Source organism: Henckelia pumila, chromosome 4 (genome assembly GCF_033568475.1).
Source record: "Henckelia pumila isolate YLH828 chromosome 4, ASM3356847v2, whole genome shotgun sequence".
Lineage (NCBI taxonomy): Eukaryota > Viridiplantae > Streptophyta > Magnoliopsida > Lamiales > Gesneriaceae > Henckelia > Henckelia pumila.
In genome coordinates, this window is record NC_133123.1 from 144308786 (window position 1) to 144333957 (window position 25172).

Here is a 25172-nt window from a genome sequence, read left to right on the forward strand (position 1 = left end):
CTCAAAAAAATATTTGATGGGGTCTAGTCTATCTATATATGTAGCTCACGTTAGAAAATGTTTTAGTTTGTGCTTCTTTCTTTCTTTCTTGTAAGGTTTAACTTTGCAAAGAATAAAAAAATTGACCAAGCCTTCAAAACCAAATGTTGCCTTATAAAATATAATGCATACGCAGCATTATTTTTTAATTACAATCCATTAGATATACTTTGGAATTTGTGGGGATCCATCACACACGTCCAAATTTCCTAACCAGTTGCTTTTCAATCTCAAGTCTTGTTTTCATCAATGAAGTGTAACTTGCAACAAGCTGCGGATCACCGGCTGAAGCAGAAAGCTTCAAACTTAAGGATGTATGCTCCAATTTGTGAATGTACATGTCTTTGATGGCTATGAAATCTCCCTTCTTCTGACACAACCACCCGTGCGCCGCCCTCAATGCAGCCCCCAAAGAAGCTGAATCTGCCCACCAACAACACTGAAATCGCACGTGAATTATCTCAAATCCAACCGCCTCCTTCAAAAATTATTTTAACATGATTACCAGGCATTTCAACACTGTATATGTCACACCCAAAAATGGACGCCATCATGCTTAGGATACACTTATTTGCAGATGCTCCACCAGTGGCTATTATTCGCCTCGGCGGTGATGCCATTCCAATTTTCTCTGCATGAGCACGCATGGACAATAGCTGTCCCTCGATTAACGCTCGAACCTGCACATTCATATATATATATAGATAGAGTATAGAAGTGATCTCAGATTATTCTAGTCAATGAAATCGAAGAGCGTGCCTTTGCATACAATTATACAAACCTCCGTAGGACCATCAAACTCGGTCACTTCATGCTCTACTAGTCCATCCAGAGCATCGTTTTCAAATTCCTCAAGAATGTAACGATGCTGCCCAACTGAATATGTTTAATGACTAAGGAATCAAAGAAACAGAAACTACATGGCCCAGAATTCTACTTTATACTTCACAGTACTAAAATCTGTTAAAGCAAACTCACTTGGGAGTGGCGGAAGAATTTCGTGTTCACAGTAGTAGAAACCTATCTTCCCACCTACAGCATGGGCAGGATAAGAAGCCAAGAGGGAAAAAACGTAACCCATACTTGGAAACTCAACTAACCATTAAGAGGTGGTGTTTCATGAAGGTGTGAATTGAAGACTTCCCAAGATTTATTTGCATGCCTATTACGAATATCTACAACAGTTGATGTAAACATTACATACATGAATTTTTTATAATGCTTTTGTGACGCCTAAAAATCATATATTAGCAATGTACCTTCACGAGTCAAAGATCCATTTTTATAAACCAACATGACCATATAGTCTTCCATAGACACTGGATCAGGAAAAGTGTGTCCTTCTAGACTTGGTTTGCAGTTGGTGGCTATCCCGAACACCTGAGATATTGATGATCATGAATCAATATACATTTTTCAAACTGAACCCACAAAAATATATCATTCATATGTCAGTAATAAGCAAAATAATGCGAAATTGCTCAGGCACAACAGAAAAAGGGCTGAAAAGCCAAGCTATCAGATCTTGTAGGGTTGACAAGATAATGTAAAGAAAACGGAATGAATATATGAAAAATGGGAAATGATGGCAAACAAAAATTAAGTGGAGAATCCCAGATCAAGGGACAAATGAACATTGTTACATGACCCACGTCAACTCATTCTAATAGAACAACAGACGTGTAGGCATTAAAAAGCATGAGTTTGTGTCAATACGAAGATGGTTAAGCGTGACTTAAAACAATTTTGTTCAAATTCACGATCTTACCATTTATGATAAGCAAGAGTTAGGTTGTGCGTGATTCACAACTTACAGTGTCACTAGTCCCAAGGCTAATTGCGAGATCTCCAGGAGTATTGACGGTCAAACCTATCATTTGTATTCGTTAGATCAATCATACCAGCAATGGAAAGTTAAAAAATGTATCTTGGGATTCAGGCATTTCTCTTCCCAGCATAGTTGAAACATGGTATTTGAACTTTTTTACCATCTAATAAACTTGCATCATATAATTACCACTAAATATAACTTTTGGTATAAGACTCATGAGCCACCAAAGTCAATATCATATTAGGTTCCCAAAAATTACAAGCACGGGAAATTGTCGGGGTGCAAGAGTTGAGTCTCACAAGCCAGCAATCAAATTTATGGTGTTCGAGTCATTGCATGATTTAAAAGATATAAATTGCATCTACACAACCAGCTAGAAGCTTTGATATAGCAACAGATATTTGGCCTTATCCTCAAAGCTACCAAAGACACCAAGACTATTTCTACGTCTGTTGAAGAAAAAAAATTGCATCCACAAAGTAATTTGTCATCACCTGCCAAGCTATTCGGGTTGTCCCCAGACCATTGAATGACACTACAGTTTTTGTTGAACTGAAATCTGAAAAACATTTTTAACTTCAGCCATGTTATTAATTGGTATTCGCCACATGCTCACTGATCAATATATGCCAGTCTACCAGAATAATGAGATCAGAGCATCTCTAATTTCGAATTGGAAATCTTGAAGACCGCAGTTCTTTTGTCTTACCTTTGCACATAATAGTTCGATATGAAACCAGCAACAGCATGAGCGGGAGCTAAATCACCAAGCTTTTTAGCCAACCCTGGAGCTGTGGCCTACAAATAATCACAAAAGACCAGAAATAAACAAACTAATGTAACTTACCATTACAACCTTAAGTTTTATAATCCTCAAATGGAAACAAAGAAGTTGCGAAACAAGACCTCCAATGCGATCCTAGACCAATTCCTAAGCTTAATATCCATCAAATTCATCCCCGCTCCATCAGTTTGATCAATACAAGCATAGCTTCCAATAAGAAGTGATGCCATGAAAGAGCTAACAACAGAGATTCTCTCGGTATCATGATAAACTTTCGGTTGTGTCTCAAACATTTTGCGTATCTGCGGGCCAGTGTATCTTTCATGCGCACACGAACCAGTAAGCTTAGACAATTCCAACGGACCTCCCACAGCTTTCTCGATAGCTCTGCATTGTTCTGTGGTACTACAGTCCATCCAAATAGGCGATTCCTCAATTGAAAACACGCCATTAAGTTGATCTGCCAGTAACTTCTTGGAGTCTAATGATGCTAATACCTTCAGACTCCCATTTTTCCAATACACACTGCCATGTTGCTGCGCACTACCTGAAACGGCTATAATCTTCCCAAAGTCCAATTTCAATTTGTCGAGTTTTTGAAGCATTAGGTCCAATGCCTCCACCCACATCAAAGTGGGCGAAAAAATCCTCCCTTTGACATTAGGATCACGGACAACGCCATCTTTAGTTTTATAATGGGGCAATTCAGCATCAAAATTTATGACTTCTGTAACAAATATTCTGAGATTTGCATCTAATACCGTTGCTTTCAGTGACCTAATCAAACAGTCGTCTAAAACATATCAAGATTCAACATTTACTACAAATGAATCAAAAACCCCAAAGGAAAGAATCAAGCCCATTATATATGAACACGAAAGCATAAAGAAATTGTACTGGTTCATAAGCTGACCAATGGGCATTAAAACATAGTTTAAAATCAAAGATACACTCACTGAGTAGAACAGTCAAAACCAAGGAACAGAGAGTCCTCCGGGAGAGAGTAGTCCTCCATTGCTGACTTATTACGAAATCGTAAATAAAATTAACTACTGATATTTTTGAACTGTAGAATAATATATAAATATAAATGTGAAATAATATAAATTATCCACAAGGACAATCAAATAATACTTTATTTTTTTGTAAATTAAATCCAAACCCCCTTAACAGTATGCTTTGGATTTATAAAAATAGTTATTTTTAAGAAAAAATTATGAAAAGAGGACCCACAAGAGAACTTACATCTTAAATTTTGTTTTCCCTGAGAACTAATATTTACTAATTCATAGTTAATTTATCAATATTTTTATTTGATGTGATGCTTATTATTTATTTTTGGTAGTGCATCAGTTTCATCGATGTGTTATTCCCTAGAGATAACTGTTATTGCAAGTATGCATCAAAACTTAGTAGCCTAAAAACTATGAGATTGTGCTGGCTTGATTCATGGTTTCGCAGTTTAAGCGTGCAGCTCTTGGTTTAAACATTTCACGGGCACTTGATTAACTGTATCAACCAGCTGACAACGGCATATGTGCAAACTTATCGTAGTTAACAGGGTTAAAAACATGGGGTGGATTATTTCAAAAAAAAAACATGGGGTGGAAAAAAAAAAAGATAAATTGTGTCGCTCAAATTGCAATATGTTACAAATTTCCCTCGTGCAATCAAGATATGGTCGAAAGCAGTTGGGAAAGAACTAAAGTGCAGAATAAAAGCAACCCAAATACAGGACCTCCATCATTGTACCAAGGAAGTAAGCCCTCCAAATAGTCGTTGCAGTCGGCCCTTACACATGCAATCAGGAGCCGGATATGTGTAAATGGATTGCTTTTTCTTTCTCAACCGGATCTGCCCTTGTCTGTTCTTGTGCCCATCAGCCACCGCTTGTTGGAAATCAGACCATTCCATACTCTGATTGAGGAAGAGCTTCCCAAGTAACACCATATTAGGCCTTATAGTCTTTAAATTCTTGTATGCTCGATGGCCCAACTGGGAATTCACAAATAAGTCAAATTTATATTCCCAGAAAGACAATTTGCAAACTCCACGTATATATTCTACAGGTAACAGCAGGTCCAAACAGTTTGATTTCATATCTGTCAACTAATCTAGTAAGAAACAATCCAATAATAATAAAATCTTTTAGTGATCGAGTTTGCAGACCTTACCAGTGCATTGTGCATATTTCCCGGAGAAGCAGATATGAATACGTCACTCTGCATACTCACATGATAATCTACAGCAGCCGATAAAGAAGCTTTTCCGTCAATTAGAGCACGCTCATCAGCTGACAGAAGGCTTTTCTTATCCTCCATTAGGGGGAATAATTTTTGGAGGACTGAGATCCTAGCCTCTCCCCCATATACCTAAGCCCAGTACAAAGAATAATCATATCATCATCAGTAAAGACTTGCTGACAAGTGAAGGCACAGATTCATTTTGCCAGAACATGCAGATAAAACCACTTGAAATCACAATCTTCAATCAAATAACTTTCAAGAAACTTAAAAGACAAAAGTCAACCTTGTGTGAGGCAAGATATAGGCGAGTGTTGTTGTCGAATCCTAAAGCAGCCAACAAGAGTCCAATATCTTCGGGAGTCAATGGACAGCGTCCTTGATTTCTTAATTCGTCATCTTTGAACTGAGAATTGAGAACCCTACCCTGCCAAATCACTTGACGGTATTTTGCTAGAGCGCGTTTTTCAGCTTCCCCCCCACCAAAATCACAAGCTGAATGTGCAGCCATATCCTATGTAAGACAGAATTCCAAGTTTCAACCCTGCAACTCTAATCGGTGAACCAGGCACAATCAACAAAACTCAGGTAATCAACAGAATTTATTGGGCTAACACTCGCCAAGATTATCAAGAAAAAAACATGTATTTCTAAACCTAGGTTTTTCAAAAAAGTAATCAGTCAGAATCCACTAAGTGTTTAATTTGAAAGGTGCTAGCCAAACCCAAGGCCCCTCATTGTAATGGAAAAATATAAGCGGTAAAAGCAGATTGAAGGTCATACTTTATCAAAGCGAAGATGTAATACAATATACTTTCCGGCTTCTATGCCATTCATACCCTCCAGCTTGTTCATGTGCTCTCCCTTTCTCTTTGCACTCAGAGGGTTTCGTAGACGATCAATGAGAGCCCCTGCCAATGCCGTGATTTGGGGAACAAAAGCTAATGCTTCAAAGTTAACTTTACAACGGAGGTGCTGAATGTCTGGATGCAAATCATCGAACGCCAATCGATGAGAGAAAGGGGCAATAGCAGCTATCCCATAACTGAATAGCAGCAGAGGAATCAACCAGATAAACAACAAAATTAATGTGAGTCTAATCAAGTTAGTTTAGTAACACAATAACATGTTTATAGTTACTTCAAAAGTTATTTATCAGTGTTCATGCAAAAGGCAAGTCACAAAGCTTTGTTTAGTGTTTCTCTATGGCGTGGGTACGCCAGTATATGTTGCCAGACCCATTTTGATTTTCAGAACTTCCTAGTTAAAAAACACAATCAAAGAAGCCTATTTGCCTGGTCATTTTGGACACAACCTAATCTTATGTCTCCATGGTTTACTTGGAGACAAAATTTAGCATGCATAGAGTTCATCAACTACTCTCACATTGCATTCACTTCCGATGAACAGTAATTTAAATGATTCCTGCACAGGGAAAATGATATACTGTAGGCATCCACGTTACACATACAAATCTATTTTGGCTGGCCCTGCTTCCTTTTTCTAACATAACACGAATTTAGAAATGTAAAAACTGCCTATCATATGATTTCTGAACAAAAATTGGAGCAACCAGTGTACAAAGGGGACTATACTATATGGTTCAAAAAATGTAGGAAAACTCGAGTCCCCCATGTGGGCATGCACTCTATGAAGAAATGGATGAAAAACCAGTAAAATATAGTGGGTATGCAATCAAATTTCCCAATTAAGGGCTATGAGGCTTGTGTAGTGAAATGGATTGAGTAGACTATTGTTGTTGGTACGCAGTCATAGTTCCCTATCTTGGGTAATGTAATTAAATTGATTGGGTAAGCTTGCAAGGTTCAGTAAAAGATATGATCATACCTCTCTATTACAGGGAGAACATCCTCTATATACCATGACGGAGATGCATGAACTGGTGCATTTTTTATCCTAGTAGCTCGAATGCCAGTTGCATAATATTCCCTGGTGCTCCAAGAGTATTCAGCTGGTAGTTCTTTAATTATATAAACTTCATCCTTCAGAGCATTGATGAAATGATCGACATCAAATATATCTGTGAAAGAACTGAGACACAACTTCATTTTAGAGGTGACTTATTAGTTTGAAAACAAAATATAGGCTCAGAAAAAGATACCTTGAGTCTTTCCACACAGGATTCACTTCAAGGTATGGGATCAACAGTGTAACATTTAATATCTTAGCAACGGCGACGGCATCACAAATCTTTGAAGAAAGAAAAAATAATAAGAAGAAATAAAACTACCAGTTCGATATGCAACTGTATTTAGTCCTATTGCTTTACTAAAAAAGACAAAAAATTATTGCATACCCCCATTCTCTGTTGATTCAGTCCTCCGTCGAGAAACACCTGAATATAACCCCTGGATCTTTTGGGCAGATCTTAGGTACGACGGCAGTATTTCAAAACACGAAAGTTAGATATCTAAACCATCAGCATGAAATTTTAAACTCGTGCTGGAATTTCAAATCAGAGGAGTGGAATTACAGAATTAGAAGTGCTTCTTATCGAATTATTTTTTTTAAGGAGAAAAAAAGGAAAGAAAATCTAAAACAGAGACCTTTTATCCTAATATTGGTGGCATTACGTTCCAACACAATAATAATTTAATGAATCACGTACTCTGAGACTTGGAGAAGTCCTGACATGGCTTCAACCCTTGATCAGGTAAAGGAGACCACACCCTCGATCTATAATCGTCAAACTGTTCCCAAACAAACCATTGCATTAGATCAATACTTATCCACTCGAAGTAAATGGAAAATACATGAAGAGGAAAACAAGCGCACAATCACACGTTGCATAGCACCATTCAGTAAATTCAAGTGCATGGGCTTCGGAGCATTCCATTCCTGAAAAATAAAAATAAAAATAAAACCAATGAAAAATTCAGAGTTAAAAAAGAATGCAAATGAAACTAAAAGTGAGAAATTGAAGAGTTGCATACGGAGAGGAGTGAAGGAAACGCACGGGACAAGGGAGAGAAGAGGGAAGGGAAAAAGTTCGGAAGGAGGAGGAATAAGAGGGGGCAAAATGCAAATATTTTGCTCTTCATCTTTGTTTCGTCACACTGTGTGTTAGAAAAACCTATACAAGTAAATATTTACCGGTAGAGCGGAACATAAAATATAGAAAAAAAAAAGGTTAATTGCATTTACATCCCTTGTGAAAAGTCTAAAAGGCATAATATAATTTGTGTAAAATTAATAGCATGTTAAACCCTATGTTTTAAAAAAATTAGCATAAAAACCCTTATGAGAGGGTATAAATGTGTCTGAGTTTGTATAACATAGGGTGAAATGTGCTACATTTTAAAAAACAGAGGATGCATTAGTCTATTAATATTTCTTAGGGGGTTTTATGTCTTTTAGACTTTTCACATGGGGTGTGGATGCAATTAGCCCAAAAAAAATGTCAACATTATTTTTAAAATTTTCTTTTCCCTTTAATAAACATATATATATATATATATATATATATATATATATATATATAATTAGGCACAATTAATCAATAATCAATAACTAAAAAAATAAGCCACATTTGAGGTGTCACGATCTCTTTTTATAATAATAATAATAATAATAAAATAGAAAAATAGATTGTGAAAGTTTCTTTTGCCACCCCTGAAAATGAAACTATATTCACATTCAATTAGCTAACAAGTTTTTTTGTATGCAATTTTGTTAGTAGAGTGCATGATCGACATAAGATAATGATCCTTTGTAGCATCGTTTTTTCCATAAATTAGGAGAACCCCTAGAATATGCTTAGGATAACATTAAATTTGTTCTCGTTTCAGCAAGTTTTTGTTCTTGCATAGTTTATGTCATATCATAATTCTTAAACAGAAAATGTGAACTCCGCAAATATCAACATAAACAATTATCCTTGAACCCAATGGTGCTAAGCAAAAAAGTACAACCAAAGTAATGGAAAATACAACCAAGAATCGGTGCCAATGTTTGATGTCCGCCCAAAATAATTATCATTATCTTTATCCCATTGCACTAAAACAAAACGTAGGCTATATCAAGTTTATACATATAGTAAGTAAATAAGAAACCACACACGATCCATTTTCACACCAAGTGCACCCACTACTATCACAAAACCTCCGAGTCGTGCTTGGAAGGCCAAGATACATTGTAAACCACGAGTCCCATCACAAGAACAGCACTTCCCAAAACGAAGAAAGGGCTCAAGCTCACACCTTCTGGGAGGTACGGCAATGGACAGGAAAGTATATAGATGGAGATTGGCACTACAAGACCAAAGCGAACTTATTACAATGGGTATGTTGTATGGCACATTTGACATAAATTAATTCATACTGCCAAGGGTTATTCAAGGGAAGGGAGCAATGTAATTTAATTCATCTGTTAGCAGTGATGACTGATGAGAGTACCTGATGACATCACAGCAAGGGACGAAACAATTGCCGACGAAAATTTTAAAAGATTGAGTACGGATATGTTAAAAGCTATATTGGTCACTACGTAGAGGAGTGGTAGCAGTGGAGCTCCATCACAGCCTGGCATAATTTAAAAGAGGATAAGTAATACAAAGGATGATCTTCAAGCTTCAGTGATATAATGAACATAGTAATATACTTATTTCAAGAAAAAGAATTTCATAAATGCATCAGATAAACTATTAACAATCAGAGTTCGGATGAGGGCTAGCAAAGTGTCCGTCCTTGTGACTTAAGTTATACCTTCCGAAACCTAGATAATCATTTTCGATAGAAAATTATTTTTAAAAAGGCAAAAAGGCTTCCAGCTCACAGAAAGAATAGATCTTCACCACAATTACTGCAAATCATAAGCTTGTTCTAAATACCCGATGAATTGAAAAGACGTCCTCCAGGCGTAATTGTTGGTGTAAGTGGTAAGTAGATAGACTCAGCTCACAGCTTGTCATGGCGATGCAGATAGCCAGCTCTCATCTACTCAATTATGCAAGTAAATTTGTAGCCATTACCCATTATTAAGTTTAAATGCCGTGGAAGATACTTTTTGTTCTCTTCCCTACTTTGTCTAACATTCAGGGGTGGAGCTAAGTTTCAAGAGGGGCAAAAATCTTTAAAACAAATATAGCGATTTTACATTTACTCACAAAATAATAATAATAATAATATTCAACTTTTTATTATTTTCCAAAAATGCTTATTACTAAATTCTACAATAATACAATATGTAATATCTAAATAAAACATCAACATATTTAACCCGTAATCATTACCAACAACATTCATTCCACGAATTTTCATAAACAAAATGTATACTACTTTAACCTTCTTTACATTTTTTTATACAACTTTTTTTTTATTTTTATATAAAAATCTTGTAAATAATTTTTTTAGAAACCATACCCCCATCCTCGCCTCCACCTCTGCTAATATTAGTTCGTCTGATTTCCCACCAGAAAGACCGCCCATAACTTTCAGAAAATTAAAAAAAAATGACGAGCATGGTAAGTTTCTGAGCTGGTGTATCAAGTAAAGACCAACGGGGTACCCTCTCTAGACACACACTTTTTCCGAAGGATATCAGAACTGGAAGGGCAACGTGAGAATTTCAAATGTTGAGGTCCAATGAAAGATATTACCTGTTGTATTGGCTCCAATATTGATGAAGCAAGCCACACCACTTTTCAAGTACGAGGGCAGTTCAGATAATGGTATGCCCTTCAAGTTTGACAAAAAGGGCAGAAAGAGTAGCACAAAAACCGCCTACAAGCAAAAGTAAACAGTGAATATTGCTATTCCAATGATCAAATGTGGAAACGCCTACAGATCTAAAGATACAGTCACAAGTTCATATTTTTATCTAATATTTATGAATGGAGGGTGCACCCAGTTTACATCGCTCCTTTCACTAAAGTAACTGATCAGGGTTATAGTCCAAAGTTTTAAACTGCAAAGATTTTTTTTAAAGGCTATTTTCAAAAATGGCTCACCAGGTGATGACGGGCGATAAAAATAAATGATGAAAAACAATTCAAAAATCAATATTCCAATTTGGAAACAAAGTTTTCCATTGTAAATTCATGAAACCACCTCCATCTTTATACCGATTAAGTAACCTATCTCCACAGTTCATGATGCATGCAAATTCAAGAAACTCTCATGCTTTCTTGCTGCATTTCTGGTTACTGGGACTCCCAAATTGGTCAAATCCCCCTATCATGTACTTTCCTTCCTTTTATTGAATTTGAGAGTGGACCATGTCAAACGCCTTGTCCAGACACAAACGGTGTTCGATAAACCCACAACAAAAAAGAATAAAAAGGATTCCCAAATTGGCATACAATGCACTTCCAAGGTTTTACATGTGCATACTAAGCACATATGCATATGGTGGACACACCATTAAAAATTTGAGAATGATTATGAAATGATATCCTTGTGCAATAATGAAGACACCTGAAATCCAGATCCAAAGGAGTTGACGACAAAGATGTCCAGCTGTTTTCCCTTTATTAACACAACCACAAATACAGAGAAGAATTTAAATTATAATCAAGACAGTTCACAAGAGAGAGAAAACAGAAGGGGGAAATTGCATGGTTCCATTACCTTGAGTTGGGTTGCCGCATTGAGGAAAACAGATTCCTGCACATGTCCGCTGATATCAGAAAATGATTTATTTCAAGGAGCAACCTTAGTTGTCTAAAGATAATACATTCATTACCTTGAGAATAGAAGCGACTGCTTGGAAAGCGCTTGACGCTATCATCAATGAGGGCCACACTATTCCGACTCCAGAGAGGATTTGCTCTTGTTCTGATCCACTGCAATCCCGAGATTTAAATATTACAAAGAAATCAGGAGAGTTTGTAGTGTGAAGAACAAATTATGCACAAGCTTCCAATAACAAAGAAACATTTATCGGAATTATCGTTATACTCTCTTTCCTGTTCCAGCTATTTCTTCTAAGAGTATGTTTGGCTAAGCTTATTAAAAACAACTTATAAACAAGTTAAAGACGATGTGCTTGGTATTATAAGATCATTCTATTGTCGAAATTACTAAAAAAATTATAATACTATGAAAGTATGTAAATAGTAATATACATACAAAAATAATTTTAAATTCATCATATATGTTAAATAGATATTAAAAAAATAAAACTATTTTTACTTTTAATTTAGAAAAAAAAAACTGATAAATTATGTACAAAAAATTGACAGAGGGCGTGGTGAGAATTTAATAAAATATATAAGGATAATATGAAGAAGTAAAATATCAAAATAAGATCTTTTCTAAAAAAATAGGGGTGACCTAAATTTTTTTAAAAACAGCTTATTTTGATCGCTTATAAGTTGTTTGACAAAAAATTTGTCAAACAAATTTAAAGAGCATATAAGCTCTGAAACAGCTTATACGTTGTTTAAAAGAGCTTATAAGCTCTGACAAACATCCTCTAAATGTCAAATTGATTCTTTTTATCCATGTAAAAAAGGCCCTCTTAATACAAAAAAACAAAATGACTTCAACACAACGTCTTTATCTAGAAAATTGGAAGTCTTCTTTCAGGAATTTTTTTTTTAAAAAAAAAACCTCATGTTGTTATTTGTATATATTTATTTTAGTTGAGTGAATAACTTTACAAGCAAGAACCAAAGGCATGCATATGCCAATAAGCTCATTCACACTTTAGGTGTCTATTAATTATCCAAAGACGAAAAATAAAACCTCATAACAGCCAATACAACCCCAGCAGCAACAAGAAAGCATCCAGCAACTCGATTCAACGAGTAACTCCTCCCCAATAGCAGCATGGAAAAAGTCAGCTGCCATACTAAAAAGGTCTGCAGTAAAAGTTGCGAAGAAAACAGTGATGAAACAATGAATTTTCATTTGAACAAGGTTGCGTTTGTCTATAGTTAATGCTATGTGCATTGAGACAATAAAATAGGTTAGTTATCATCTAGAACTAACTTTCAAAGAAAAAACATCCCGAAAATTTTGTAATAACTAATTTGACGATCAAGGTAAATAACAAGGATCGAATGAAGACTCGGCTTCTTTGCAGTTTTCTAATCAAAATTCAGAAAACGGTGAATCTTGTTTAAAGCAAGTCTGGAAACCTCTAAAGATGGAAGCCTTGCTAAAAAGTGTAACTTCAAGAATAAAAGGACTCTGCTAGGTTCAAAGAATAGGAGTTCGTGAATCAAATAATTCAGTAATTCACAACTGAGGAACATTTTGAAAACAAGTGATTCCGAACCTTCAATTGATGCCATGAAAACCTGTATAAATCATTCAAATTGAACTTTTGTTTGAACCAAGTTCCATATGTCACAAAAAAAAAGGTATATATTCTCTGACTGATGAGAGAAATTTAAGATAAGCCCTAGCAGACACCCCACATGAGATTACATGATCCATTTGAATACCTACCCCCAGGAGACAAAACTTCACTGATTGTCCAATATAAATAATACTTCAGTACAGAGCTTAGACTGCAGCCCATGAAAATGATTCCCCCACTCCAAAGAGGTGCAAGTTTTAGCAATCATCAGTAACTTTACATGATGCCCAGGCGACATAGTTTAGTGTCTGCACATTTCACCCAGCAAAAAGGTTCCTCTTAGAAATTGAAAAGAAAAGGGTCTTTTTGCAAGTTCCCCTCAACTCATAGCCTCCCACTAATTTCATTGACTAAAATACCACCACCAACTGTTGTCCAAATTACATGTCTCTCAAAGACACCTAAAAAATTTACTGAATTTACATACAATATGTATAAATTGATTAAAAAATTAATTGCATTGAACTGAGGGATCAGAGGCTAAAATTTAACATGCAGATCAAGTCAAATCACCTGACTCAATATGGGTATAGCTGGTCCGGGAAGATTGGCTGTAAAAGATGCACGACTTTCAGTACGGAGGCAGAGTAAGAAAAAACCTGGTAAAAATTGTAATGTCTTATACCTCCAGAATACATTCCAGAAACAACTCCAAGAGCTTCTAGGAAACCAATAATTATAAAACGTGATTTTGGGAAAGCGAGCATCTCATTTGTGACAATGCCAGCCTGGTACCTCATGTATAGCACAGAAAAATATATAGCCACATACCTGTGGATAATACATAACCATGAATTTCATTAAATTTTCAATTACTAACTTCTATATTCATGATAAATTGGAGGTAAATAATAGGAAAAAATCCTAGCATGGTATCCTTTTTCCTCATTTTTTGCATATCTAGGTGAGATTCTCATCAGGAACAATGCAGATATCATGTAGGTCACAGTGGCTTACATACCCACCCACCTGTGTATAATAAATAACCATCATCTTTTAATTTCCATTAAATTTTCAATGACTAACTGCTATGTTTCAAAGGTTAGTGGTTAATCATAGTTCACATGAATAATCAGATGATAGTATGTCCCAATCCTGAAGCAGAAAAGCCTAACATGATATATTTTTGCCGTATTTGACACATATCTCATGAATTTGCTGTAAAAGCCAAAAAATAGAATTATAACACATCCTTACAAACTAGACAAAGTGAACTCTATCCAAAATCCAGAAAGGAAGCAAAAATGCATACTGTCAGCTTGAAAGATCTAGGATTTATACGCCAACAAAGATCACTTCCGACCGCACTTCAATTTCTTCTCAATTCATTCCGTCACTACTATGCAGCATACTTAGGGTTGGTTTCACTTGACCTTTTCCCATAGAAAGCAAGCTGGCAAATATATTGAAATTTCTTGCAATCAAGAGATACAAGGTAAATAGCTGCTATTATCTTGTCTGAAAGTTTCATGCTCGTTTAATCTTAACTAACTAGCTTAAGTGCGAAGTTGTGACACTTTTTCAACATTCAGAATTTAAGTTGACCAGAACGCAGCTCAGTCGAAATGGAGTGCAAATTAAACTGGAAAATGTGTTGTTTCACCAGGCGCCAGTGATCATGCTTTAAAACCCATATTAGAATTAGAAACGGTCGAGAAAAATAGATACCCGAATGTAGTGAGCTGAGCAAGAAAGAAGGGGAACTCCTTCATGGGAACAAGGGCGAGCTTGTATAGCACGCGATTCGCAATAGCTAATGCAACTGTAACCGTGGAGCAAGCCACAAGGACGAGCTTCCTATTTCCATTAGAACCTGAGGAGGGTGGAAGTGGGGGAGACGCAGAACTCGCGGAAATCGGGCGCAAATGCACAAGTGCATGAGTAGTCTTTCTATGGTAAATCTTGAGGTGCTTCGGAAAGGAGACGGAGAGCTTCAATGTAAGAGCCTCGGAGGTTGAACAGGCGGCGGCGACGGTGGTTACAGAATGAGTTCGACGACCAACGGAATGGTGAATGTGTGATGATATAGCTCCAAGACGATCCATGAATTGGGAAAAAAAAATTACCAATTACAACATATTCGAATTTTTTGCTAAAGTTTTCTAGAATATTATTATATGATATTTTGCATTGTTTTTATATACGATCTATTTTTTAATAATATTATAATAATTATATTTCCTCCAGGTCATAACAAATAAGGCCTTGTATTTTGTCGTCACCTAACTCCTTCAATATCATCACACCTACCCACTATTTTGGCACATTTTCTTCCTTCGACGATTAGATAGATAGACAGTCCTCGACGAATTTGTGCCCCATAGTAATGTTTTATTGACAACAAAACGAAAATAAGTCAAAAAAAATGTTGCAATATAATTAAATTGTAGGTTCAGGAACATTTGTGTCTTATTACAATAATAATAATAATAGTAATATAAATGGAAAAAAATAAAATAAATGATATTCTGTAGCATTGGGCAGATAAAGCTAATGCTCATTCATATCCTAATCACTTGGGACCCAACGGTCAATGAATAAAAAATTTGTAATAGATAATGAAATCAATTTTCTTATACCATATTTACGTAAGTAAACTCCAATTAATCCATACACATTAGACACGAAGAGTCGTAGAATGGTAATATCAGATTCTCATACAAACATAGATAAAACCATAAATTGAATCAGCAGTCTCAGAGATCAATCTCGGGTGGGTATCAGTGAACTTGATTGTGATCTGGTTTCCTCTGGAAAAAAAGGGAACCTAACAAAACTGCAATTCCCGTAATAGCAATAGTAAACAGGAGCCGTTTCGTTGAAAACTCCCGCTGCTGCCTTCTTGGAGCACCATCGCCTCTTTCAGGTGGCCTCATGTTCCTTCAAAGACATATGTGATGACAAGATAAGCAGATAATAAATTACATATATAGAAATGCAAGAAATGTGACAGCCAGTTACGTGCCTGAATCGGGTAAAAGAGTAATTACAATAAATGCTACGTCATCCCACACATGACTCATATTAGAATTTCAAATTATAGGAAATTCTAGAAATTTTAAAATTATTACCATTTTTAGGAAGATCTAATACATCACCATATACAAGTGCACGAAGAAAATGAGAATATCCTACAAAAATTGTCCCACCCTCCTTTATTTTCAATATCCTCCATTGTCCTCAATAACAAAGACAACACCTTTTAATTGTAATGGAGAAGTTCCTTTTTAATCATGTTCGTAGCAGATGGGTCAGTTTTTTCCTTGGTGAAAACTCAAGATTCTAACAAAACCTAAAGTAGAAGGTGATGGCATAAACTAATCGATGATTTTACTTACCTGGAAGATTCTGCAGTGTTATCAACAACGCCACTGCATCTGCTTTCATGGCCATACCTTTCACGAAGTCTAATATATTTTTGGCACACATGACATAGTTCTGTCCGGTTGCCACATACTTCCTGGATCAAACATGAAACGCACATTATATCACTCATGATTAACAATTTCCAGTATCATCAAAAGTGACTACCTGATGCTCCAATAAATCAATTGCAGGCAGTGGAAACTCGCAGTATTCGCATGTCGCAATCCTTCTCGGGCAATTTTCTCCTCTGTGAACATCTAAAATGTCACGATCCATTGTTTCACTGCACAGAGAACAAGCCACCTGCCAATTTATCAAGGTCAGCATAAATAGCCGTCAACTGAAGAGAACAACGAATTTACGATTATCTGACCATTTATCTATCCACAAAAGAAGTGTTCTAAAATGATTTGAGAACCTGAAAAAAATCAGGGAATTGACTAAATAGATGTTGCAGATGATGGTGCTGTCAGAAAATGTATAAGACTTTATCTCCATCACATTGAAAAGTGCAGAAGATCGTGATCTCAACCAAATAAAAAAGACAAAGACAAAACCTTTTAAAAATATAGGCCATTGCTAACATTTCTGTGTGAAAGTTTCAAGTTTGTCATAGTAATGGAATCTTTTAGTCTGTGCATACGGACGTAATCAACATAACCACACTAATTTATCCTAATCAAATCAACGCAAAAGAATAGAAATGTGATCTCCAAAGCAACTGACAGATGATAAATGGGTCTAACAAAAACTTAGTTCCCCCTTAATAGGGACTCATCCACACGAATAATCTATAAATCAAACCGCAGAAAATCATGAGAAAAACTAAAAACAAAACATTCTTCAGCAGTCATTGATGCGACTTGTACAAAATCAAGTCATAATCGGTAGGTAGAATAAATGTGCATATCAGAGCATGATTGCTGAGAAAATATTCATTACAGAAGAAGGATGAAATGATTGTCTAGCTAAAATGATTAGGGACTTCATAGGGTTTAATAAAAAACATGTCTACAATAGGTGGCCCTATGGTCATACAAAATGAATGCTACGAACCCAATTATTCCGTGGCTGTGGCTGCAAACAGGCTGGTTCGTCACTCCTTAAACTCTTGAACTCCCCCTCAAATATTTCAAAAAAGTAATTTTTTACTCTGGTACAGCCAACTACCCCATGGTTAATGAGATGGTGACCCATATTAGCCCAAGAATGAATCGTGTAAAGGAGTCCATGAGATACAGTTATTCACAAGTTAGTATTGGGAGATACCTTATACTCTACATGTTAGTTTTAGCTGAGGGATGTTTAGCATTTTTATAGAATTTCCAATTGAAAGTGACATCAAAATTCAAATATAAAGTAACACGTGAATGATATAGTTCGTTAGAATAAACAAACAACTGAAATTAACCCGCTAGAGCAACATATCAATTATATAATCTTTTTTCTTTTTTATTTTTGATAGGGAACGTAACATATCAATTATATAATCAAGCTTCATATGCAAATACGATAACTTTAGATAAAGTCCACGCAAAAACAAGGACATGTGAGCTCTATGGTAGCTACCTATGACTCATTTTACTCCCCCCATGCAAACTGGTAGCAACATCTCCCTAGCGGTCGAATGGTCTTGCCAGCTTGCTTAGGAATTGACGAATAGTAAATACGTCTACCAAAAACTTATCCGGCTAGGAACTCATCCCGACCAAAATCTACCATCCAACCACGGAACCAACAGTAGCAATCAAGAGATTTTAGCAACCACAGATGGCTCTTCTAAATAATCAAGTTATAATGTTTTCAGTTGGTAAAATAGTATTGCATACCGGCGCGTGAGTGCTGACAAAATGTTCCTCTGATAATTTTTTTGGAATCATATCACCACATACTTTACACTTTTCTAGATTTCTGGAGCAGTGTGCAAAATGTAAATCGATATTAGAGGAAGGGATAGCCCTGTCACTGTAAATAACCAAAACAAAAAACAAAAATCAGAAAAAACGTCCAAAGTTGAGACATATCAAATAACCAAATTATCAAAGCATATCAACTCAAACAATTATAATAATGCACCAATGCATTTATCGACGTTTCATAGTTTGAAAAATGTAACGCGTTTTTTAAAATGAAATTGAATTGTCAAACTACATTTTGAACAATGAAGACACATGACTCATAAGGATTACAAGTGCTGACCATAAATTTTGTCTTTCTAAATTCAAATATAATTTGCATCAGATAAATCCTTTGGCACTCCAATAGCATAGTTAGCAAAAGGATGACATGCCTAAGGCCCCGTTTGGATTTGGTAGACATTTTTAAAAAAAAGCGCTTTTCTAATTTTGACTTAAAAAAAATGCTTTTTTAAGCACTTATTTTGCCATCCAAACACCTTAGTAACAAAAAAAACACTTTTTTAAAAAAAAAATGCTTTTCTAGTCTAGCTTCTGAAACCAAACGGGGCCTAAATCCTACATAACATACCACTCTATCTAAAAAATAGCATTTTGGTTTCGATCATCAAGTACATGTGAAGATAAATAGACAACAAAATGATGAGACAAACTTGAAGACCGATTCACGAAATGCCTTGTGTGCCACATCAGTGTACCTAATAATCCCACCTTCAAATTGAGAATATTATAACCAAAAAATAAAGAATGTTTCCTTATTAATACTTATAGAACTATGATGTAGAATTGTGGTATACTGGTACATAAGGATTAACATACAACATCATATTTCATCAACTCAACAAGCATAAATGGAAAAGCTAATAATAAAACACCAAAAGCACAAACAACCACAGCAATCAGATAGCACAAAAAAGGGCAGGGCAAAAATGGCCCAACTCAGTTCATTTAATTTATTACCTTTTTCAATGGACATAGATAATTGTTTTTTTTAAAAAAAAAAACAGAGGATCGGCAATCAGCACGGTCTGCTTGCAGACCCGTAGAATTTGAAAGTAAAATTGTTCACGTAATAAATACGACAGAATAATTTACTACAGTAACACAACCATTGAGAACACTCACAGTTCACTACAAGCATCACGCAAATCTGGCACAAAACAGCACATACTTAGCAGCCAGCATTGAGATTCTTATAAAATAACGTAGGTATTGAATGAATAAATCTGATTTAGGAGCGAGCCGATTGAAGAAGAAAATGAAGGATCACACGATTACATCCATAAATTAACACTTATTCGTCATAATTCACGCTCTATGATACCCAAAAGACGTTAACAATATCCAAAAATTACGAAAGCAAAAGCAAACATAAAAAGAATCGGAAACAAGAAGGAAATTACCAGTGGCTGCAGACGGTGGTGGTTTGATCATCAGATGTCACAGCCATTCTTTCGTCTAGACGATCCGTGCGAAAAATCCCCAAAATTTAGACGAGAGAAAGAAGGGGGGAGGTTTAATAATAGATTAGAGACGATGTTGTTAGGTACAGCGGAACCAATTTCCACTTATTAAAAAAACATTAATTACCTCAAGATTCCAACCCTTGGAATTTGGGTAGAATGGGAGACTTCTAATTAGGTTTAGGTGATGATGATGGCACTTTATAATAAAAACAACTAATTTATATTAACCTAGTCTCCGCCTTTTTTGGAGAATTATACAATTGATTCCTATTTAACTAAATAATAATAAATAATAAATAAATTAAGAAATCTACCCACAAGACCGCAACTAACAAGAATTGAACCTGAGACCATATGATTCAAGCCTTCAAGGTCTCAGCATTAGCCAGTAGGCTCAGGTAGGAGTGCAAACGAACCAAATCGAGCCGAATAATGGTAAAATTTTAAGGCTCGAAATCGGCTCGATAAGAGTATATTCGAGTTAGAGCTCGATTCGAAGCTCGATAATTTCAAATATTTTGGCTCGAGCTCGACTCGAAATAAAGTTAGAGTTCGACTCGAAACATTCGAACCTATTCGTGAACTATTGCTCGGATATTATGGTTCGAAAAGCTCGAAATATTCGAAAAGGTTCGAAATGTATATATATATTTATATATAATTATATTATATTAATTAAATATTAAGGCTCGCGAATTATTCGCGAACTATTGAACAAAATGATTTTGACTCGAGCTCGACTCGAAAAAAAGTTCGAACATGTTCGAATTCGGCTCGAGTTCGATAAGCTCGAATACGAATTAAATATTTATCGAACGAGCTCGTAAAGCTCGCGAACCGGTTCGATTTGTTTGCACCCCTAGGTTCAGGTCTCATCGGCAATCACTTGTACTATTAAAAATCTAATACTATTAAAATCAAATAATTGAAATTTTATCACAGAATATGTGTTAGTCTCTTCGCCTTAGATGATATGTGGTCACTAGAAAAAAAAAATGATTATTAGTTTTTGATTAAAAAAATCCCTTTTGTATGTTTTTTAAATCTAAATTATGTCTTAATTTATGTTTAATTTAAAATAAAAAAAAAACTGATGAGATGTTGATTCAGCTTCTACGAAATCTAATATTGTAAAAGTTCAGATTTGATATTATGAGCACCCATGATGCGCACTTTTGTGTGCACCGCTGACGTGGCATCTTCTACATCCAATAGGTGAACGTCACATCAGCAGGTGCACACATACTTACACATGATAGGTGTTCACCATATCAAAACTCTGTAAAAGTTTGTGTTAAAATCACTTACTTATAAAACATAACTCATTTCCTATTTTAAGTTATTTTATCTTTTTTCAGACGCGGTCTACTTCTGACTTTTTCCCACTTTTTTATAATTTTTTTAATTCAATCACTTCTTCAAGGCACTAATTAGCTTGTAGATAAAGTGAATAGATTTTTTCCATAAAAATCTTAATTAAATATCGATCCAGTTTCTCATATGAATTCTTTCATCTCATAAATTCTCTCTACTCATCTCTCTATTTCTATAATGATTTATAACAACACACATTATACATGCCATCGCAAAACGTTTATACTTTATAATTATAATAATAAAATAATAATGCATTCTCTTTATAGTGTCTATACATATCCCCCTCTATTGGAATTGGTATAATCTATCTATATCTATGCCAATTTATACAAACTAGCGGTAGAAACATACGTGTGTGATATAATATAAGATATTGTATTATTTTTTTATAAAATATAATATATTATTTAGTAGTTAAAAATTAGCTATTGGGAAGATAATATATTCAAAAAGATAGAAGAAAAAAGTGGAGAAAAATGTAGATTAAAAGGGTAAAATTGGAAAATATTTTTGGTGTGTCATGACACATCAAAAAATAATTATTCAAAAACTCTCAACCTTTATATAATAGTATAGATACAATACAAATACAATATAATAATAAATCTATAAAAGTTTGAACCAATATCAAAGTATTTTAGTGTGTATTGTTCATTTTGTCCTTCGTTTGTACATATTAAACATTTGATAAAAATTCCATGAGGTTGTTTTTATAAAATCAATTATTATGATAACGTCAAAATTGACAAACTACGTATGTGTATTCTACATAAGAATTCATTTTTCTAGAAGATTGAAACACCAAAATATTTATGCTTTATTTGCTTGTAGATAAAGTGAATAGATTTTTTCCATAAAAATCTTAATTAAATATCGATCTAGTTTCTCAAAAGATTGAAACATCGAGATACTTAGTTTTTATTTGCTTGTAAATGAAGTCAACTTATTTTAACAATAAAAATCTTGATTAAATATAATAAAATGTAACTCATATTTTTTTGTTGCCTAGAAGATTAAAATACTAAAATTCTTCTATGCATGGAGAGTCGCCTCATCCAAAATATTCGCGAGACCGTCTCAAATGAAATATACTCAAAATTTAATTAGATTTGTATTGCATGTTTATAGGAATTATGATAGATGTCAACTTCATATGGATATGTTTAAGAGATTCTAATATGGTCAATCGTATATTTGATATTCAACTTTTGCCAAAAAAAAAAATGTTTCAATAAAACTGGAAGAATTAAAAAAGTTCTTATAAATCTAAAGTTATCTATTTCTATTTCTATCTATTAATTAAATTATTTATTCTAAAATTAGTGTGGATGTTGAGCAATATTCTGCTTTGTGAAAGTACCAAACTACAAGTATGGGTCAGAGTATATTGAACCCAATTAATTACATCATCGTCAATATTTTCATGCCAAAAAAAAAATCAATTCGAATATTCTAATTTTTTGTTACAATGAAAAAATTAACCTTATCCAAATATTCATGCTTCATAATTGATTCATTTATTACTAACAGAGAATCTGCAGAGTTTATTCGATCAATCTAGAAAAAAGATTTTGATTTTATAACAATATACCTTATTTTACTTAATTTGATGTTAATATCGATAAAATATTGACAATATCCATGAAATTTATACATCCAGAGTATTAAGAAACAAATATTTGACACATTTTCACCTATGAAGACCAACTCATTTTTATTATTTTTTTGGATAATAAAATTATTTCATATTTCTTCAGTAAGTGAGAAAAAAATATTTTATTTGTATAAGAAATTTCTTCAACATTATGTGTGAGACGAAAAAAATATTGTTGGAGTGTGGAAAAAAAAATGTAATTGGCATGTTAAATACTGCAAATTTGATAGAAGAAAAAATAGATTACTGATGTTTATTACTTATGATGTTAGAGGGCCTACTTCATTTGATTATTTGTTAATTGTTAATGGATGTATTTATTTCAATTTCAAAGAGGCCGCACAGACAAATAGTATATTAGAATCATATTAAATTAATATTAAATTTTTAACTGAAGTTTTAATATTTCAAATGCCACAAGTATATTTATTTATACTATAAAAAAACTTTATGCGTTAAGAAAGTTGTTGCACAATTACAAAACAAAACAATCTTGTAGAGTTTTTTTAAATTTCTTAATACACTTGATTATATGAGATCATGGATCACCAATGACAAAACATTTAACGATTGAAGCCATGAATATAAAGTTACAAGAAGGAAGTGAAATTCGAAAATCATTTGGTGAGAAATGTACTCATGATAGTTGACTTCAAGCAAGTTTTATCGATTGTTAAAAAGCACATTGGACATCTAGATACATCCGAAGACATGTGTAATGGTTTGTAAAGAGTTTGAAGACAATGTCATCCATCCATAAATAACTGTTGTACATTATGCTGAAAAACATGTTTTATTCCAGGAATACTCTTGTTTCCTACTGAGAATGAGGGATATCATTTCCAATTTAGAATAAAACAGTTTCCGATTCATTTGGGCTTTGCAATGAAAATTAATCAGTCACAATGCCAACTATATATACAAATTGTTGGTGTATACCATCCACAACCTGTATTTTAACATAATCAATTGTTAGCATCTTACACACGCATTGCGTGTGTTTATGAAATTATCATATTAAAAAATAATTTATAAATAAAACTTGTTAATCTTTAAAAAAAATAAGAAACCAATTCAAGTAGGTAAACATATGTGAGAGTTAATTTTTAAATTTGAAATTAAAATATGTTAAACTTGAAAAATGAAATGGTGGAAAAGTTGTATGAAATTAAATTGAAATTGTTAAATAATATTTTTTTTAAATTTATTGAACAGAGTTAATTTTGGAAGTTCACATAAAAATACAAAAAAAAAAAGAAAAGAAAAAAAAGACACTCTTTTGCTTTATTAAATAGTATAGATATGTTGCATCATCTAGAGACACTTCAATGTCCACTAAAAGAATATTGATAAAACTAGATTCAATCACAAATATCGAAGATACAAAAAACAAAAAAATGTTAAATATAAAGAAGTTTTTCATCAAGGCTGTAATTTCATAAACTTATTCGTTTAAATAATATTATTTTAATATTGGATGTATATCATCGATTTGTTCATTGAAAACTTGAATTTGCATGCAGACCAATAAACGATAACGATCTAGGGGGGAGAGTGGAAATAAAAGAGTCCGCATTGTCGCAAGTGTGAGTGAAAAGGACGAATCTTAAATATATAAGATTTAAAGGTTTTATCTTTCTTGTTTTTTTTTTTTCAATTTTTTTTAATATCTTACTATATTATTAAAGTAGAGACCCTCTAATTAACAAACTTTTAATTAATTGGTGAAACTTGATTTGAAATTACCATTATCTCCTAACTTAATTTTCAATAAAACCAAAATTATTGGACAAAATAGTCATTTTATACAGTTTCCTCTTTTCTAGCTATTAAAAGCTCACTTTGCGCCCTTAGATATTATTTTATTTATAAATATGACACTCACTTTATAAGATATATATATTTTGTGAATATTTGTTTAGTAAAACGTTATATTTGTATTATTTTTTAATTTTACATTATTTATTGTTTTATTATTTTTTAATTTTACAATTTATTATTTATTGTCTTTAAAAAAATGAAATGTACGAGCACGCAAGTACGCAACGCGTGCAGCGGAATACTAGTATCAATAGTGGTAGACACCGTGAATTATATATTTTTCTCTCAATTTTATTTTAATAACTATATTATGCCATCAAATTAATTCTATATTATTATTTTTCCAATGT

General features: G+C 33.9%; 4 protein-coding genes across 10 annotated transcripts; all 4 read right to left on the minus strand.

Moving 5' to 3' along the window:
• Positions 1-113: 113 nt before the first annotated feature.
• LOC140864776 (xylulose kinase 2-like) lies at positions 114-3775 on the minus strand. 3 transcript variants are annotated; one of them, XM_073269127.1, is made up of 11 exons: positions 3611-3775; positions 2777-3431; positions 2580-2668; positions 2365-2429; positions 1854-1909; positions 1299-1419; positions 1140-1214; positions 1018-1071; positions 809-915; positions 545-719; positions 114-462 (listed from the first exon to the last, which is right to left on the minus strand). In XM_073269127.1, the coding sequence occupies exons 1-11, from the start codon at positions 3667-3669 to the stop codon at positions 230-232; spliced, it is 1689 nt and encodes a 562-aa protein (XP_073125228.1). In that variant the 5' UTR covers positions 3670-3775; the 3' UTR covers positions 114-229. The 3 variants fall into 3 exon arrangements, with proteins under 3 accessions (XP_073125228.1, XP_073125229.1, XP_073125230.1); XM_073269128.1 differs by having other exon boundaries at positions 115-462; positions 821-915; XM_073269129.1 differs by having other exon boundaries at positions 174-478.
• Positions 3776-4239: 464 nt separating this feature from the next.
• Positions 4240-7965, minus strand: LOC140864777 (O-fucosyltransferase 31-like). Of its 4 annotated transcripts, none has more exons than XM_073269130.1 (10): positions 7852-7965; positions 7694-7756; positions 7527-7608; positions 7215-7285; positions 7020-7108; positions 6746-6949; positions 5681-5942; positions 5184-5411; positions 4829-5026; positions 4240-4649 (listed from the first exon to the last, which is right to left on the minus strand). In XM_073269130.1, exons 1-10 carry the CDS (start codon positions 7957-7959, stop codon positions 4398-4400), a joined length of 1557 nt encoding a protein of 518 aa, XP_073125231.1. In that variant the 5' UTR covers positions 7960-7965; the 3' UTR covers positions 4240-4397. The 4 variants fall into 4 exon arrangements, with proteins under 4 accessions (XP_073125231.1, XP_073125232.1, XP_073125234.1 ...); XM_073269131.1 differs by having other exon boundaries at positions 7875-7953; XM_073269133.1 differs by having other exon boundaries at positions 4241-4649; positions 7714-7756; positions 7852-7867.
• Positions 7966-8774: 809 nt separating this feature from the next.
• LOC140864778 (protein CLT2, chloroplastic) lies at positions 8775-15355 on the minus strand. Of its 2 annotated transcripts, XM_073269134.1 has the most exons (10): positions 14891-15354; positions 13848-13993; positions 13736-13773; positions 12604-12719; positions 11600-11699; positions 11485-11520; positions 11332-11382; positions 10515-10638; positions 9313-9438; positions 8775-9168 (listed from the first exon to the last, which is right to left on the minus strand). In XM_073269134.1, exons 1-10 carry the CDS (start codon positions 15265-15267, stop codon positions 9011-9013), a joined length of 1272 nt encoding a protein of 423 aa, XP_073125235.1. In that variant the 5' UTR covers positions 15268-15354; the 3' UTR covers positions 8775-9010. The 2 variants fall into 2 exon arrangements, with proteins under 2 accessions (XP_073125235.1, XP_073125236.1); XM_073269135.1 differs by lacking the exon at positions 11332-11382 and having other exon boundaries at positions 14891-15355.
• Positions 15356-15774: 419 nt separating this feature from the next.
• LOC140865858 (uncharacterized) lies at positions 15775-20152 on the minus strand. The gene is made up of 6 exons (XM_073270683.1): positions 20095-20152; positions 19908-19962; positions 18418-18553; positions 16754-16891; positions 16561-16682; positions 15775-16102 (listed from the first exon to the last, which is right to left on the minus strand). Exons 2-6 carry the CDS (start codon positions 19952-19954, stop codon positions 15943-15945), a joined length of 603 nt encoding a protein of 200 aa, XP_073126784.1. The 5' UTR covers positions 19955-19962; positions 20095-20152; the 3' UTR covers positions 15775-15942.
• Positions 20153-25172: the final 5020 nt, after the last annotated feature.

Excerpts from the sequence above, each read along its gene's own strand:
- LOC140864776 (XM_073269127.1), bottom strand. The coding sequence starts at position 3,669 with ATGGAGGACTACTCTCTCCCGGAGGACTCTCTGTTCCTTGGTTTTGAC. Across the intron at positions 1,215-1,298 it reads TGGATCTTTGACTCGTGAAG|ATATTCGTAATAGGCATGCA; the intron begins GTACATTGCTAA and ends CAACTGTTGTAG. Across the intron at positions 1,072-1,139 it reads TGAAACACCACCTCTTAATG|GTGGGAAGATAGGTTTCTAC; the intron begins GTTAGTTGAGTT and ends CCCATGCTGTAG.
- LOC140864777 (XM_073269130.1), bottom strand. The coding sequence starts at position 7,959 with ATGAAGAGCAAAATATTTGCATTTTGCCCCCTCTTATTCCTCCTCCTT. Across the intron at positions 7,286-7,526 it reads GGACTTCTCCAAGTCTCAGA|ATCTGCCCAAAAGATCCAGG; the intron begins GTACGTGATTCA and ends GTCGTACCTAAG. Across the intron at positions 7,109-7,214 it reads TGAATCAACAGAGAATGGGG|ATTTGTGATGCCGTCGCCGT; the intron begins GTATGCAATAAT and ends CTTTCTTCAAAG.
- LOC140864778 (XM_073269134.1), bottom strand. The coding sequence starts at position 15,267 with ATGGATCGTCTTGGAGCTATATCATCACACATTCACCATTCCGTTGGT. Across the intron at positions 11,700-12,603 it reads GTTGTATTGGCTGTTATGAG|TGGATCAGAACAAGAGCAAA; the intron begins GTTTTATTTTTC and ends TCGGGATTGCAG. Across the intron at positions 9,169-9,312 it reads CCTTGCTGTGATGTCATCAG|TGCCAATCTCCATCTATATA; the intron begins GTACTCTCATCA and ends TTGGTCTTGTAG.
- LOC140865858 (XM_073270683.1), bottom strand. The coding sequence starts at position 19,954 with ATGGCTGTGACATCTGATGATCAAACCACCACCGTCTGCAGCCACTG. Across the intron at positions 18,554-19,907 it reads ACCACCGTCTGCAGCCACTG|TGACAGGGCTATCCCTTCCT; the intron begins GTAATTTCCTTC and ends GGTTATTTACAG. Across the intron at positions 16,892-18,417 it reads TTGTCAGCACTCACGCGCCG|GTGGCTTGTTCTCTGTGCAG; the intron begins GTATGCAATACT and ends ATAAATTGGCAG.